Source organism: Mustela nivalis (genome assembly GCF_964662115.1).
Source record: "Mustela nivalis genome assembly, chromosome: 16".
NCBI classification, from domain to species: domain Eukaryota; kingdom Metazoa; phylum Chordata; class Mammalia; order Carnivora; family Mustelidae; genus Mustela; species Mustela nivalis.
Genome location: NC_139035.1, coordinates 68,359,790 through 68,377,197, shown reverse-complemented (window position 1 = coordinate 68,377,197; position 17,408 = coordinate 68,359,790). Strand labels below are relative to the sequence as shown.

General features: G+C 42.0%; 1 protein-coding gene across 9 annotated transcripts in view; it reads right to left on the bottom strand.

Moving 5' to 3' along the window:
* NUP210L (nucleoporin 210 like) overlaps positions 1–17,408 on the bottom strand; it is an 86,109-nt gene that overhangs the window by 67,284 nt on the left and 1,417 nt on the right. For 6 of the 9 annotated variants that reach the window (XR_014304090.1, XM_082703463.1, XM_082703466.1 and 3 more), the window contains 5 exons: positions 9,415–9,546; positions 7,888–7,981; positions 6,910–7,060; positions 4,356–4,488; positions 3,262–3,447 (listed from right to left, as the gene is read on the bottom strand). Coding sequence is in view for 8 of the 9 variants with exons in the window: in XM_082703463.1 (XP_082559589.1) it covers positions 3,262–3,447; positions 4,356–4,488; positions 6,910–7,060; positions 7,888–7,981; positions 9,415–9,546 (696 nt within the window). In the remaining variant the exon portion in view is untranslated. The remainder of the gene's footprint in view (positions 1–3,261; positions 3,448–4,355; positions 4,489–6,909; positions 7,061–7,887; positions 7,982–9,414; positions 9,547–17,408) is intronic. The other 3 variants (XM_082703460.1, XM_082703465.1, XM_082703464.1) reach the window with 2 other exon arrangements.

Genomic DNA, 17,408 nt, shown 5'->3' with positions numbered 1-17,408 from the left:
AATCAGGAATATACTTCCTGGAATACTTCCAGGAATATACTTCCCTCTCTAAAATATACTACACCCAAAAGCTAAGAAAAAACATAAAACTGAGATAACTGAACAGAAAACACTCAATCATTCTAAGTACACTAATTTAGGAAGCGTAGTAATTCAGCCATGCACTAGATTACAATTTATCACTACTGTAACCCATTGTGATAATGGAAGTAAAGTAATATTTAATCCACTTGAGGGATCGAACTTTTAAAACTGCCTCAAAATTCCAAATGAACTATTGATATACAAACAATTGACATGTCAAAGATTACTTTTATCTAGTCATTAAAACAAATCTTTTAGAGACTGTACAGGCACCTCTGTGGCAATCTAGGTTTGGTTCTGATATTTATGAATCTAACATTCATAAAATGTAAGAGCTAGAAGGAAATTCAAAAACACAACATTCCCTCCACTTTTACAGACCAGGAAACAGATTGGGACGGATCGCTACACTAATCATTCCCCCTTTGTCAGAATAAAAGACCTCCCACCCAACCCTTCCAGGTGTTCTGGAACTCCTTTCCTGACCCCTCAGAAACCTGCTCTGACATGCACGGACCCTCCTTTCTCCCACATCTGTACCATCTTTCTGTTTACCTTGCAGACATGTTCAAGTTTCTCTTATATCATAAAAGTTCTCAGGTCTCGGGGCACCTGGGTGGCTCAGTAGGTTAAGTGTCCAACTCTTGATTTCGGCTCAGGTCCTGATTTCAGGGTCATGAGACCGAGCCCTGCTGTGCGGGCTCCGTACGTAGCACAGTGTCTGCTTAACACTCTCTCCCTCTGTCCCTCCCCCACCCAGCTCATTCTCTCCCTCAAATAAATAAATAAAATCTTAAAAAAAAAAAGAATTCCGGGGCGCCTGGGTGGCTCAGTGGGTTAAGCCGCTGCCTTCGGCTCGGGTCATGATCTCGGGGTCCTGGGATCGAGTCCCGCATCGGGCTCTCTGCTCAGCAGGGAGCCTGCTTCCCTCTCTCTCTGCTGCCTCTCTGCCTACTGTGATCTCTCTCTGTCAAATAAATAAATAAAATCTTTAAAAAAAAAAAAAAAGAATTCCTCTTTTTCCACATGAAACTTAAAAGCTGGTCTTTGCTCGTCTTCTCATCTTAACTCGATATACTCTCGGGGACTTTTGTCTACGACAACAGCTTCAACTGTTACCGATCTATAACCTGATCTCTCAAATACCTATCTTTATTCTGAATCTTGCTCCTCCAGATGCATAATAAATGTGTCTGTTGTGGGTGCCTGGGTGGTTCGGTTAAGTGTCGGCCTTTGGCTCTGGTCATGATTCAGGAATCCTAGGACCGGCACCGCCTTCGGCCCCCTGGTCAGTGGGCAGTCTGCTGCTTCCTCTCCCTGTCTCTCTCCCCCCTTCTTCGTGCTCTCTAAGGCACACACTTTCTCTCAAATAAATAAAATCAAATAAACAAAATAAAATCTTTTAAAAAAATAAAAGTAAAATATCTGTTGGCATTTCTATCCCACGGGTACTTCAGGTTAACTTGTGAAAAAGTAACCTAGTTTTCTTTTCCCTTAAACCTGCTGCTTCTCTCGTTCTCTGCCCAGTCTCTATGAACAATCCCACCAGTCTCCCTAAGCCAGGTGCTGGAAGAAATTATGATTATCACCATCCATATCCTCAAGGAAGACATATAAATAGATAAGTATACTGCATTTTATTTATTTGACAGAGAGAGATCACAAGCAGGCAGAGAGGCAGGCAGAGAGAGGGAGAAGCAGGCTCCCTACTGAGCAGAAAGCCCAATGTCAGGCCTCAATCCCAGGACCCTGAGATCATGACCTGAGCCGAAGTCAGAGGCTTAACCCACTGAGCCACCCAGGCGCCCAAGTATACTGTATTTTAATATCTACTACTTTGGAATAAATAACAATATAACCTGAGAATATTGGGGCGGGGGGTAAGGTCATATAAGTCTGCCTGGGGTATTCAGGGAAGCACCTGACACACAGCTGGGGCTCTAATATTGAATGACTTAGTCAGTTTTGTAAGTACTCTTGTATCTGTTGACCAATGTCCTATGCACCTTAAAATGACTAAAAAACAAACAACTTTGGACCCAAAACCCTCCTTAATATGTTTTAGACAAGTAATATAAGGCGCTAATATGATGACACAAGCAATACTGTATTTTCTAGCCTGCTAGGTGCCACATCACCCCCTCCCTCCCCTACTTTGCCCCTCTTCTCGGCACTTCAGCCTCACTGCCATCTTTGCTCATCTTTAACCAAGCCAGACACGTTCTGCCTCACCAGCTCGGCAACCGCTGTCTCCTCCTCCCCGAGCTCTCTCACCCAGGTATCTGCACGACCCACCGCTGCAGGCACCTTTCATAGAAGACTTCCCTAACTACCCGCAGTCCGCCTCTCCAGCACTCAGAACAATGTTGAACGTATTGTGGGATTCTAATAAATATTTGCTAAATGAATTAATTTCTTTCAGATTCAAATATTCAAAAACAGGACATATTTCAAAATCAAACATTGAGAAATGGAGTCCAAATATTTCAATTTTGTTTAAATCTTCATTCTGGGGACGCCTGGGTGGCTCAGTCAGGTAAGCTGCTGCCTTCGGCTCAGGTCTTGATCCCAGGGTCCTGGGATCGAGTCCCACATTGGGCTCCTTGCTCAGCGGGGAGCCTGCTTCTCTCTCTGCCTCTGCCTGCAGCTCTGCCTGCTCATGCTCTCTCTCTCTCTCTGACAAATAAATAAATAAATACAATCTTTTAAAAATAAATAAACCTTCGTTCTGTTTTCTTGGACTATAACAGAGCTCTAAATCTCTCTTTGTTCAGTCATTACATAGCAGGTTTAATGAATTTTTTAAAATTACCCTCAACTCAATTTAACAAATATTAATTAAGCATCTACTGCAGACAATACCACACCATCTTTTCTAAAATATTCATGTGGAAATGAAATTAAACAAAATTCACAGAAGTTTCCTTAAGCTGCTTTTCCCAGTCTAATTATAATTTCATTGAGGTTGCAAATAAGCATCGAAGTCAACAGATGCCATGTTCCAACTATTCTTTTCCTCACCTTCCCTTTGTTAGAAATTCTGACAATAATAATTTATAGTTCTTTGTTAAAAATAAAACCTATACAAAATAAGTTAATCTTAACAAATTATTTTACCAAGGAACATGTCTTGCATGCTCAGGGAAACAGACCGACAGTAAAACTTGAAAAGGATACTTTTATGGACAAAGACAAGGTTAGTTTGGCCCAGTTGAACAGCAGTCACCATAGCTCTTTTCTCATCCAGTAAAGCCACTTTAGAGCTAGTCTTTAGACCAGTTCTTTCCTTAGAAAGAGACCAATTACATGCAACTCTGTCATCTTGCAATTCCAGTGTATAGTGTTCTAGGGGAAATCCCACCTCTGTAAGACATGAAAGTACTTTATAAATGTAACAAGAGCAGCCATTCTAAGAGACAGCAACATATTGTTGGATTATAAGAGGCAAATCAGAAGCAGGCCTAAGTAACAGTATGATCTGCTTCTACTTTCCTTCCCCCTATGATAAATTTTTACATTAGCCATCGGGGTGGGGGGGTGGTTACTATATGAGTTTATCATTGATAATGCTTGCATTCTTAATAACCAGTGAACTGAAAGTATCAAGAAAGATCCCCACTAAGTAAGGAAGAAAAGGACTAAGGCTAATGGAGCCAATGCACACTTTATAAACTCAATGGGACTTCTAAGGTCAACGGGGTGTTAAGTTTTCAGTGAATAAACTGAGTTTCTCAAGAAACAATTTCTACAAATATCATTCAAGTCCCTTCTGGTAAAGTGTCCTCACTTGCCATACAAAATCTAGTAAATATTTGGCTGTGGTTTTAACAGAGAATTTAGATGCCTATAGGCACCAGGCTAAGCATTAGTCTGTTCAAGACATGGGGACAATCTCTGCACGGCATTATCTCAAATATAGCAATTAAGGAATACTTTATCACAAAATCTAAAACACAAAGAAGTATTTGTATACATAAGATGGAGTTGCTTTTCGGGGTACCTGGGTGGCTCAATGGGTTAAAGCCTCTGCCTTCTGCTCAGGTCATGATCTCAGGGTCCTGGGATCAAGCCCCGAATCAGGCTCTCTGCTCAGCGGGGAGCCTGCTTCCCCATCTCTCTGTCTGCCTCTCTGCCTACTTGTGATCTCTGTCTGTCAAATAAATAAATAAAATCTTTAAAAAAAAAAAAAAAAAAGATGGGAGTTGCTTCTCTTATTGTCAGCAGGAAGGAGCTGGGAAATGTTCATCTTAGGAAAAGATAAATCACCTTACCTGTCATTCTTCCCTGCACCATTTTTGCAACTCGGTATTTAATATATGCTCCTACTAAGAGATATATATCATGTGATGGTATAAGAAATATATTCTCCAAAACTAACAGACGTATCAATGCTGCTGCCACTTTCTAAAAGAGGAAGGAAAAAAACGAGTTTTCATAAGCAACGTTTCCCGAAGTTCATCTTTCTTGTTAAAAGTTTACTTCTTGAGGCACCTGGGTGGCTCAGTGGGTTAAAGCCACTGCCTTCGGCTCAGGTCATGATCTCAGGGTCCTGGGATCGAGTCCCACATTGGGCTCTCTGCTCAGCAGGGAGCCTGCTTCCCTTTCTCTCTCTCTGCCTGCCTCTCTGCCTACTTGTGATCTTTGTCAAATAAATAATAAAATCTTTAAAAAATCTTATGTCTCTTTTAAAATTATCTTATAGTGGGGCACCTGGGTGGTTCAATCAGTTAAGCATCTGCCTTTGGCCCAGGTCATGATCCCAGGGTCCTGGGATCAAGCCCCATATGGGCTTCCTGCTTGGCAGGGAGCCTGCTTCTCCCTCTCCAGCTCTTCTGTGTTTGTGTTCCCTCTCTCGCTCTCTGTCATAAATAAATCTTTTTTTTTTAATTAAATAAATGAATAAGTAAGTAAAATTATCTTACAGAGATTTAAAAATGCTTTCCTAATCACAAAGCATAATTTCAGGGCATCTGGGTGGCTCAGTTGGCTGAGCGACTGCCTTCAGCTCAGGTCATGATCCTGGAACCCCCAGATGAGTCCCACATCAGGCTCCCTGCTCAGCAGGGGGTCTGCTTCTCCCTCTGCCACTACCCCTGCTCATGCTCCCTCTCTCTCAAATAAATAAAATCTTTCAAAAGGAATCTTAATTTCAGTTATCCTTAAAAAGTGACCATGAGCGGCTCCTGGGTGACTCAGTGGGTTAAAGCCTCTGCCTTTGGCTCAGGTCATGATCGCAGGGTTCTGGGATCGAGCCCCACATCGGGTTCTCTGCTCAGCGGGGAACCTGCTTCCTCCCCTCTCTCTGCCTGCCTCTCTGCCTGCTTGTGATCTCTGTCTGTCAAATAAATAAATAAAATCTTTTTTTTTTTTAAAGTGACCATGAATCTTAATATTATACTGACTTTCTATGTCGCTCAAACTAAGAATAAAAAATGACAAGACTTCTCAAGCAGAAGAGGTGGTAAACAAAAAGGCACATATGGTGAAATGCAACAAGGGAAGACTTAACTGGATGCCACAGAAATTCTTTTAACCAGACTCCAATGAACTGACCTCCAGATTAAGTCAGATTAATTCTCTGCCCTTGACTGCTGTGAAGACTGACCCCACACAAGGCTGGTGGGCGACAGTCTATGGTGTATGGACTATGTCCCTGCCATTTGAATGAGACACTCACCAAAAGACATTGAGTTTTCCGAAAACTGTTTATGACATTTGCACTTTTAATTATAACTACCTTAAAAAATAAACCACTGGGGCGCCTGGGTGGCTCAGTGGGTTAAGCCTCTGCCTTCAGCTCAGGTCACAGTCTCAGGGTACTGGGACCGAGCCCCGCATCAGGCTCCGTGCTTCCCCCCCTCTCTGCCTGCCTCTCTGCCTGCTTGTGATCTCTCTCCTTGTCAAATAAATAAATAAAATCTTTAAAAAATAATAAAATAAAATAAACCATGAATGCAAAGGGAGCTGCTGTTCCCCAAGGATTATGGAAAAATCCTTGAAAAATATAAAATTCTGTACTCAAATTGCTTCACACATGTCTAATTTTTCACTTAACTATAAAATGAAATTAAAAATGAAAACAGGGGGCGCCTGGGTGGCTCACTGGGTTAAAGCCTCTGCCTTCGGCTCAGGTTGTGACCCTAGGGTCCTGGGATCGAGCCCTGCATCAGGCTCTCTGCTCAGCGGGGATCCTGCTTCCCTTCCTCTCTCTCTGCCTACTTGAGGTCTCTGTCAAATAAATAAATAAATAATCTTTAAAAAAAAAAATGAAAAGAAAAAGAAAGTAGGAATTGCACCGGATGTAAGCATGAGGATACATGTTTCTAAACCATGAGCTCGTGGCCAAAAAAACATCTTGGGCCTACAACAAAGGACGGGTGAACAAACAGTACTTACACATTTTAAGAGAAACACCAGTTGTATGTGTAATTATAATTAGGTAATAACAGGCTTAAAGAAGGTATTTTTTTTTAAAGATTTTATTTATTTATTTGACAGAGAGAAATCACAAGTAGTCGGAGAGGCAGGCAGAGAGAGGGAAGCAGGCTCCCTGCCAAGGAGAGAGCCCGATGTGGGGCTCAATCCCAGGACCCTGAGATCATGACCTGAGGCGAAGGCAGAGGCTTAACCCACAGAGCCACCCAGGCGCCCAAGAAGGTATTTTTTTATGTCTACCTATTTCAAATGAGTCAATTAAAGACCAACTATTGACCCAAATCATATCAGGTAAAAGGGCTTCCATTATAAATAAATATAAGGAATAATATTTTTCACAGACAAGGCCCTTAAATGAAAGTTTGAAGGTTTGTGGCACAAACTTTTTACCTTATAGAATGGCTCAAAAATTCGAACTTTCACGACAGCAGCACCAGTTCTGATCCCAGACACCAAAACCATATCTCCTTGTTTCTCTGCTTTTTCCATCTCAGCAATATACACGGGGGGAGAATACTCGGCTTCAGAGTATTTCAGAATCCTTAAGAGATAAAATAAAGTTTGTTCCTAGTGTAATCAAGTAATGAGTCATCTTCCAAAAGGCCCTAAGAGACTTTAAACATAGTTTCTTCAATGTCTATATATTGTAAAAAGTCCTAAAATTTGTTTTTCATTGGCACTTGAGTGGCTTAGTCAGTTAGTCAGGACCTGACCCTTAGTCAGGTCCTGCAGAGCTCAATCCCGGGACCCTGGGATCACGACCAGTTAAGCAACTGCCTTCAGCTCAGGTCGTGACCCCAGGGTCCTGGGATCCAGTCCCACATCAGGCTCCCTGGTCTGCTTCTCTCTCTCTCTCCCCTTCCTCCTCCCCCCTGCTCATGCTCTTACTCTGCCAAGTAAATAAATAAAATCTTTTTTTTTATCTGTTTTCCATAAGGATTAGATAGAATGAAAGTATTTAATGTGCTTCTGGCTAAAGCTATTATGGGACTAAAACTTGGGACTGTCTGAGAGCTATTTCTTAGTACTAAGACAAAATTTCATACTGTCACCCACTCACTGTCCCCCAGCATGTGCAGAGAGCACGAGTAACTAACCTGCCAGAGGATGCACCTGGCTCAAACAATTGTACAGTCCTGAGCTCATGAATTCCTCTGGAGTGGTTCACATTAACCAATCATAAAAGTACCTGCACCCACACCATATGTCATTCTATCGAAGACATTTCCTCCTGGTCAATTTATCTGTTCCAAAACAGTCCAGACAGCAGGATCATCAAAGCCCATACAGACAGCTGCTGTTCAGAGTGTCACCCAAAGGCAGATGTCTCCTTCAAAATGAGATGGTTTATGTTGGTTTCAACGTTACCTAATTTTGCTAGACAATTCTTCTCTTGAGGATCCGTTATCCTGGGCGATGCTCCACTCAAACATCATCCCTGCCAAACTACTAAAAGTATTTCCTATAAAGCAAGCCAAAAGCAGACAGGACAGAATCACATATTCAAAAATATTCATGGATCTTTACCTAGAAAGAGAAACCTAACTAGAAAATTATATTTAGGCCTCCTTCATTAACAAATAGAAGCACGATCATTAGTGAATTTAAAACACATACACCAGGAAGATCCCTACACAAACAATAAAACTACTGTTGCTACACAAACTTTCTGAACGCAGAAAAGACTCAAGCTGATTAACTTCTGGCTCTTTAACTCCTTCCTCATAAAGGCCACCACACAGTCCACTTCAGGGATGATAGGCAACCCTAAATCCTGGTCCCTTCAACATAAATTTTTATAAAAACTAGATCCCAGGATACTTCTAATATTTATTTTGAAATTTAAAAAAATATTATTTACAACAGTTTACAAAGAAAGTGGCAATAAATTTAAATTTTTTTTAGATTTTTAATTTTTATTTATTTGACAGACAGAGATAACAAGTAGGCAGAGAAGCAGGCAGAGAGAGAGGGAGAAGCAGGCTCCCCAGTGAGCAGAGAGCCCGATGTGGGGCTTGATCCCAGGACCCTGAGATCATGACCTGAGCCGAAGGCAGAGGCAAATTTAAATGCTTTAGGGGTGCCTGGGTGGCTCAGTGGGTTAAGCTGCTGCCTTCGGCTCAGGTCATGATCCCAGGGTCCTGGGATTAAGCCCCACATTGGGATCCAGATGCACACTGGGCTCCCTGCTCATCGGGAAGCCTGATTCTCCCTCTCCCACCCACTGTTTGTGTTCCCCCTCTCGCTATCTCTCTGTCAAATAAATAAATAAAAATCTTAAAAAAAAAAAGAAAATCATAAAACTTTTCATAGGTCTACACATAATTCCCCTGGCCTACAAAAAGTGGACTGATCAAAACAGAGCTAGTAATCAATCGCAAACAAATGTTCTTAATGGCTGATCTAGGGTTCATCAGCAGAAGCTCAGTGACTGAATCCAGATATTTAAGAAAACATCTGAGATAACCAATAATTAAATATAAGCAGAAAAATTTTATGAAAGTATGTAGCTAATACATTGAACCATACTCATAATTATCAGTTCCTTGTGTACATGAACCTCATATAAAAAAATAAATACTGGGGTGCCTGGATGGCTCACTGGCTTGGCCCTCCTCTGCCTTCAACTCAGGTCATGATCTCAGGGTTCTGGGATCGAGCCCCACATCGGGCTCTCTGCTCAGTGGGGAGCCTGCTTCCCCCCCTCTGTCTGCCTCTCTGTCTACTTGTAATTTCTCTCTCTGTCAAGTAAATAAATAAAATATTTTTAAATAAATAAATAAATATGATTTCTCATCTACTTTTATCTCTCAAGTTGCTTTTTTCCAAGTACTAAACACAAAGGAGTATTACTTTATTTTAGGTAATTTTGTTGAGTCATCTGAAGTCCCCTACCTTCAGCATCCAATGCCCTCACCATCAGCTCCAGTGGTGAATCATCTACATAGAGCTCCCGGGTTCGAGATATAATTTCAATTCTGTCTATCACGTCAACCTTAACATCACAGCGCAGTTCATGGTCCGTCACTATGATGAACCCAAAAACTTAGAATTTAGTTCAACAGGTCATGAATCTATTAAATATCTCAAACATGCAAACCCTTATTCTATATCATAAACAAGGTTTTCGCAGTTGCTTTCAACCTGTGGAGGCAAGGAGCATAGTGACAAAACACCGAAGTGTCTGTTTACAAGCAACAACAGACCAGTCGTTCTCAAACCCTGACCTATAATGATATTTTCATTCATCCATCGAAAAATGAAAGGTAAGAATCTTAACAGAAGAGTAATAAAATTAAATGTCTTCACTTTGAAGGAATATAACTCAGGGGCGCCCGGCGGGCTCAGTCAGTCAGACGTGCAACTCTTGATCTTGGGATTGAGTTTGAGCACCTCGTGGGGTACAGAGATTACTTAAAAATGAAATCTAAAAAAAAAATAATAACAGGGGCACCTGAGTGGCTCAGTGGTTGCCTTCGGTTTAGGTCATGATCTCAGGGTCCTGGGATCGAGCCCCACATCGGGCTCTCTGCTCAGCGGAGAGCCTGCTTCCTCCTCTCTCTCTGCCTGCCTCTCTGCCTACTTGTGATCTCTCTCTGTGTCAAATAAATAAATAAAATCTTAAAAAAATAAACAAATACACTTTATTATATCCTGAGCTTTGAAGTATTGAAGTTTTTTCCTTTATGAAATTATGGCATTAGATTTTTTTTTTAAAGATTTTATTTATTTATTTGACAGACAGAGATCACAAGTAGGCAGAGAGGCAGGCAGAGAGAGAGGAAGGGAAGCAGGGCCCCTGCTGAGCAGAGAGCCCAATGCGGGGCTCAATCCCAGGACCCTAGGATCATGACCCGAGCCAAAGGCAGAGGCTTTAACCCACTAAGCCACCCAGGCGTCCCTGGCATTAGATTTTTTTAAATGTATTTGTCTCAGAAAGCAAAAGGGTGACAACCATATGCCAGTCATGCCAATAAATTTTTATCTCTGAGGTTAAAAAGCCTGGGAACGATGTATTAGACCAGCCAGAGTTCTGGTCAATATAACCACAGTGAACTTCAGAAACACAAAAATAAACAGTACAGAATGAAATGAGGATGAAATAAAATTGTTTTGTACTATCTTTTTTTTTTAAGATTTTATTTATTTATTTGACAGAGAGAGATCACAAGTAGGCAGAGAGGCAGGCAGAGAGAGAGGAGGAAGCAGGCTCCCTGCTGAGCAGAGAGCCCGATGCGGGACTCGATCCCAGGACCCTGAGATCATGACCTGAGCCGAAGGCAGCGGCTTAACCCACTGAGCCACCCAGGTGCCCAGTTTTGTACTATCTTTTAACAATATCTCCACCTCTTGTATCTGCCATGTGTTAGAGGATTGCCTACATAGCTGTCTCATTCTGCTGGTATAACTGTATTTTTTACAGTTATAGTGGCAAAGTAACTACCACTACAATACCCAAAATTACCAGTGGACAGCAGTGGTGAACTCTGTCCCTAGCTGTGGATCTGCTTTTATGGAATTCTTAAATCAAAGGAAATGTTAATCAGATATTATAGACAAGTGCCCCTCAAAAAAGGCCAAGGATGGGGCGCCTGGGTGGCTCAGTGGGTTAAAGCCTCTGCCTTCGGCTCAGGTCATGATCCCAGGGTCCTGAGATTGTATTCCGTCATCAGGCTCCTGCTCAGCGGAGAGCCTGCTTCTCCCTCTCCCACTCCCCCTGCCTGTGTTTCCTCTCTCTCTCTGTCAATTAAATAAATATAATCTTTTTAAAAAATGGATAAAGAAGATGTAGGTATATACATATAATGGAATACTATGCAGCCATCAAAAAGCAAAGTCTTGCCATTTGCAAGGACATGGATGGAACTAAAGGGTATTATGCTGAGTGAAGTCAGTCAGTCAGAGAAAGACCACTATCACACAATCTCCCTGATATGAGGAATTTGAGAGGCAGGGCAGGGGGCTGTGGAGGAAAAAAGTGAAACAAGATGGGATCAGAATGGAGACAAGCCATAAGAGACGTAAGGCAGGCAGACTTAAGAGAGGCAGGCAGCGAGAGAGGGGAAAGCAGGCTCCCCACCCAGCAGAGAGCCCGACCAATACTCTGAATATACTGACCAATACTCTAAAAATGTCAAGGGCACGAAAAGCAAAGAGAAACTGAGAAACTGCCATAGGTCACAGGAGATAAAGGAAACACGACAATGTAGTTTAGTAATGTGGTGTCCATGGGTCCGTAATCAAAGGAGCGAGACTGATACAAAGCGAAGGTCAAGCAAAGCTTTATTTCGTGCCAAGCATCGAGAATCAAACCAACTGGTCAGGGCCGCCTCTTACAGTGAGGGCAACTCTTCCTTGCCTTACCCACTAACTTTTTTTTTTTAATATGTTTTTTAAGATTTTATTTATTTACTTGACAGACAGATCAGAAGTAGGCAGAGAGGCAGGCAGAGAGAGGGGAGGAAGCAGGCTCTCCACCCAGCAGAGAGCCCGATGCGGGGCTCGATCCCAGGACCCCGAGATCATGACCTGAGCCAAAGACAGAGGCTTTAACCCACTGAGCCACCCAGGCGCCCCCCCACTAACTTTTAAAGGGCAAGGACCATGTGGTTGAGCCTGTCCACACACAGGTGACCAATGAGATTGCAACACACAGAGAAAGCTGCACAGTCATGCTAGGTCACACACAAGTGACCAACTGAATTACAATTTACCCTATAGTAGATATTTGAACTAGCCTATCACCTTGATCAGAATTGGTGCTTAAAAGGTGCCCAAAAGGCGGGGCCCACACTCCTTGGTAGCTAGGGAGACAGTGTGCTCACCCTACTGATTAGATGTCTCCACCTGGCCTGACCCGCCCTTGTATTTGGGCTTTGTGACCTGGGACTGGTTTCCCAGACTTACTTTTAAGTAAGTCCCCTGGGGCCGGGGGGCAGGATCAGTTGAAGTTTTACTGCACTAACAACAAAATCGCTGTTTAAACGGATGGAGCTGCTCTCACTAAATAGGCCCTTACAGTGTCTTGAATTAAATCCTAGATCAGAAAAAAGACATTAGTAGAACATTAAAGAGAACTGGGGCGGGGGTGGGGACCTGGGTGGTTCAGCCTGCTAGGCGTCTGCCATTCGTCAGGTCCTGGGATTGAGCCCCACATCCGGGCTCCCCGCTAAGCAGGGAGTCTGCTTCTCCCTCAAACTGCTTGTTCTCTCTCCCTCTCTCTCATAAATAAATAAAACCCTTTAAAAGAAAAAAGAAAGAAAACTGGGTGCAGAGTATACAGGATCTCTTTGTACTATCTTTGTATCGCTTCTGTAAATTTAAAATTATTTTAAAAGAAAAAAATTTTTAATGTACTTGATTAATCTTTTACTTAATATTTCATTGAACAGAATATGAAGTTAAAAGAAATGAAGACTGGGGCGCCTGGGGGGCTCAGTGGGTGAAGCACCTGCCTTCAGCTCAGGTCATGATTCCAGGGTCCTCAGATAGAGTCCCACATGGGGCTCCCTGCTCAGCAGGGAGCTTGCTTCTCCCTTTGCCTCCTGCTCACCCTGCTTGTGCTCTCTCTCTCTCACTGTCAAATAAATAAAATAAAAAGAAAGAAAGAAATGAAGACCAAAATATGGGACCTATCATTAAGAACCAAGAGAAGCTGAAATCCTTTGGGATTTGCTGGTAAAACACATTATTAAGGATGTGTTCCAAGGATGATAAAGGAAGGAAGGGTGACCTTAGATAAAACACTAGATAATTAGGCCTAGATAATCTAACAGTACTTAAATGGGAAATTAAATACTTTTCTTCTGTGGAGAAACATGCCGGGCAGCTGTGGGACGGAAGTAGCTGTAACCCTACATAAAAAATATGAAAAGCCCTGTGCACGCCATGACGACCCTCCGAATACTTCAGCAGTAACAAGCTTTTCAACACACGGCCATTGACTATAAGGGGAAAAAATTACCTCGGATGAACTACAGGTAAATTTAGAGTGACTAACAGAAATATTATACCTTCAACTTACCTTTTGTTCTTTTTCAATTTTTAAGCAGGTTTCTGTTGTTGTTGTGAGTTTTTAACAAGGAGAGGTAAGGGGAAGAGCAGAAGGAGAGAGAGAATCTTCAGCAGGCTCCACGCCCGCAGTGCAGAGCCTGACACGGGGCTCGATCTCACAATCCCGAGATCATGACCTGACCTGAGCCAAAATCAAGAGTCAGGCACTTAAACAACTGAGCAACCCAGGTGCCCAACTTATCTTTTAAAAGATAAAAATAAATAACTTCATTAAATAATACAATGGAAAATAAATAAATAATATAACGAATATTCTTATCTACCCATCCATATTACTTCAGGCCCACACAGGAGCAAGGCAATAAAGGGGAAAAAATGAATGAAACCGACAGGACGAGAGCTGACCCAGGGCGATGAAGACGGAAGAACAGGAAAATAAGAGAATGAATGAGACCAGAACTGCAAGAACCAAGGGGACGCAGAGCCGGGAGCAGAAACGGCAAAGATCTCCTGCCTTCCCCGATTCTCGTATTTATCCTAGCTTCCAGATCATCTCCTCTTGTTTATACAATTATAACCCCCAGTAGCAACGAAGCACCCGGTAAGAATTTACGGGACATCAAGCACATGCCGAGCACAGCACACTAAGCACTGCTCACCCTGTATCCCTCTCATCCCACACCAGAATCCTTCAGTTTTCCAAACCTTTTCCTCATCCTTCATGTGAGCTACAATCATGCCTTCATCTCCGAACTCCACCATTTGTCCTTTGCCCAAGGCTAAAAATCCAGATTTCCAACTAGAAAAGGGACACATTCATATATTCAGATTGCCTCTGAAGGATACAGAGAAGTGGCTACCTCTTGCAGAAATGAGGTTAGAGGCTTACTTTCCACTCTATACCCTTTATATTCTTTGAAGGCTTTACCAAATGAAGTAGCACCTAGTCAAAGCAAAACAAAGATCACAACAAACCTAGCACTCCCGCCAAATAAAACAAGCCCACTTCAGTAGTTCCCCTCTACCCAACATCTCCATCACAGCCACTAAAATGCTTCACTAGTGTTGACAAAAACATCATAAAATTCTAAGCACCTAGACACCAATGGAGTGCTTAAATCTATCTTTACAGACATCTTACAGTTAGTAAGCCTTTCATTAAATATTTGTCAGATGAATGAACATTCGCTCTTAGGCATATGCGTCCCTTCCACGACGTCCTCTCTTTTCCACTCAGGTGGGAAGGGACCTGCTAGGACACTGAAACTGGCTTTTACTACTGAGTCTAGCAAAACTGGGAAAGTGGATTTAAAAGATATTTAACTCTGGAGTATTTATAAGTCAGATGAAATTAAGCTGAGGCCAGATTTGACATTTTTTCTAGCAACTGTGTAAACGTATCTTTTGATATCAGAATGAATTCCTGTAGTTAAAAGTAATTACATTAAAAAATCACTTATGTGGGGGTGCCTGGGTGTCTCAGGGGGTTAAAGCCTCTGCCTTCAGCTCAGGTCATGATCTCAGGGTCCTGGGATCGAGCCCCACATTGGGCTCTCTGCTCAGCAGGGAGCCTGCTTCCTCCTCTCTCTCTGCCTACTTGTGATCTCTGTTAAATAAATAAAATCTTTTTAAAAATAATTAGCTAATTAATTAATAAAAATCACTTATGTGACCAATACAATTCTTTTCTTTATTTTTTTTTAACATTTTATTTATTTATTTATTTGACAGAGATCATAAGTAGGCAGAGAGGCAGGCAGAGGTGCGGGGAGGAGGCTCCCCGCTGAGCAGAGAGCCCGATGTGGGGCTCGATCCCAGGACCCTGAGATCATGACCTGAGTTGAAGGCAGAGGCTTACCCCTCTGAGACACCCAGGTGCCCCACAATTCTTCTCTTCTGACCTTGGTATTCTTCTCTATCTATTGTAGCTTCCCTGTATGACATGTTCCTCACAGATTCTCATCTTTGAGAGTCCTCATACCATATTTCACTGATTCTAAGACAGTTATTTTTTTGATATTTTAACATCTTTGAAATTGAGATTTTATCTTATAACTGATGACATCTTCCAGTTGCTGTCAGCCAGGCAGCAATCACAACATAGTTGTGATTGACTGCAGATGTGAGAACATTAAAAGGGCCAGCATCAGGGCACCTGGGTGGCTCAGTGGGTTAAAGCCTCTGCCTTCGGCTCAGGTCATGATCCCAGGGTCTTGGGATCCAGTCCCGCATCAGGCTCTGTGCTCAGCAGGGAGCCTGCTTCCCTTCCTCTCTCTCTGCCTGCATCTCTGCCTACTTGTGATCTCTGTCTGTCAAATATATAAATAAAATCTTTAAAAAAAAAAAAAAAAGGACCAGCATCAAAACTTGTAGAATAGGTATCAGCTGTAAGAAGAAAATCGTGGCCAATCAATAGTGGCACATTCTTTAATCCCCTGGGAATCAAATGGTTAAGGAGATGGGGTGGGAAGGGTAGTAACTGAGGTGTGCCAGGTACTTTTCCATAACTACCAAAAAAAACCCCACACAATAGTTCCATATAATTGCAAAGCTAAACTTAAGAGCCCAGTAGGATAGCTTTTAGGTTTTTAAAGTTTTATTTAAAGTTTTATTTACTTAAGTAATCTCTACACTTATTGTGGGGCTCAAACTCACAACCCTGAAATCAACAGTTGGGGTGACTGGATGGCCCATTCTGTGGAGAACACGACTCTTGACCTCAGGGTAGTGAGTGTGAGCCTCACTCTGGGTATAGAGATTACTGAAAAATAAAATCTTAAAAAAAAAAAAAAAAAGTTGCGCACTCTTCCAACTGAGCCAGCCAGGTGTCACAGCTTTTACGTGTTTTCATTTTTAAGTAATCCTTTCAAGAAATACTACATCTGGGGACGCCTGGGTGGCTCAGTGGGTTAAAGCCGCTGCTTTCGGCTCAGGTCAGGATCTCAGGGTCCTGGGATGGAGCCCCGCATCGGGCTCTGTGCTCAGCAGGGAGCCTGCTTCTCCCTCTCTCTCTGCCTGCCTCTCTGCCTACTTGTGATCTCTCTCTGTCAAATGAATAAATAAAATCTTTAAAAAAAAAAAAAAAAAAGAAAAGAAATACTATACCCGTAACAGCCTTGCTGGCATAGAGGAAGATATTGTGGGGATAAACACAGACACTGATGATTCCTAGTGAAAAAAAGGTTTCATCTGAGAAAGAAACACTAAGGTAGTTTGAGAAATACTTTAACCAGTTTATTTGTATTTCCCTTTTTATTAGGCATGAGAGTGAAACATAAAAATAGCCATCTAATTAAGTCTTAGTTCTTCTATAGGCATAAAGCAGAAATTCTAAGTAAAGCAAAGCATAGTTTACTTGGCTGTTTTTCTTAGTAGTACATTAAAAAAAAAACGCTTTATACTAGATGGCATCATCAATCATATAAAATATGGTATACCAAACAACTTGAAGTTCTCTTTAATAACATAATAGAGTTGTATCATTTATCAAAATATTTTTAAACAATACAGGTATTTCTGGCCTATCAATGTAGCAATGAGGTGCCAGAAACTGGGATAGAAAAAGCCTTGCTTTGATTTTGGATACAAATAGCATTTCTCCAGCTGCTCTAACCTAAAAAAGGCTGGTGCCACGCTTCCCGGACTTCAGTAACACATGAGAATCACTGGAGAGCTTTGTTCCCTGGGACCACTTCTGAGATTCTAGTTCAGCAGAACTGAGACAGGGTCTGAGAATTTACATTTCTTTTCTGCACCTCACAGTTGTATTTTATTTATTTATTTATTTATATTCGTTTCTACAAAATAGGGTGTCACAATTAGGGTTATTGTGCAGACTGCTTTCTTCTCTACTGCTTACCATTTGAAGCCAACAC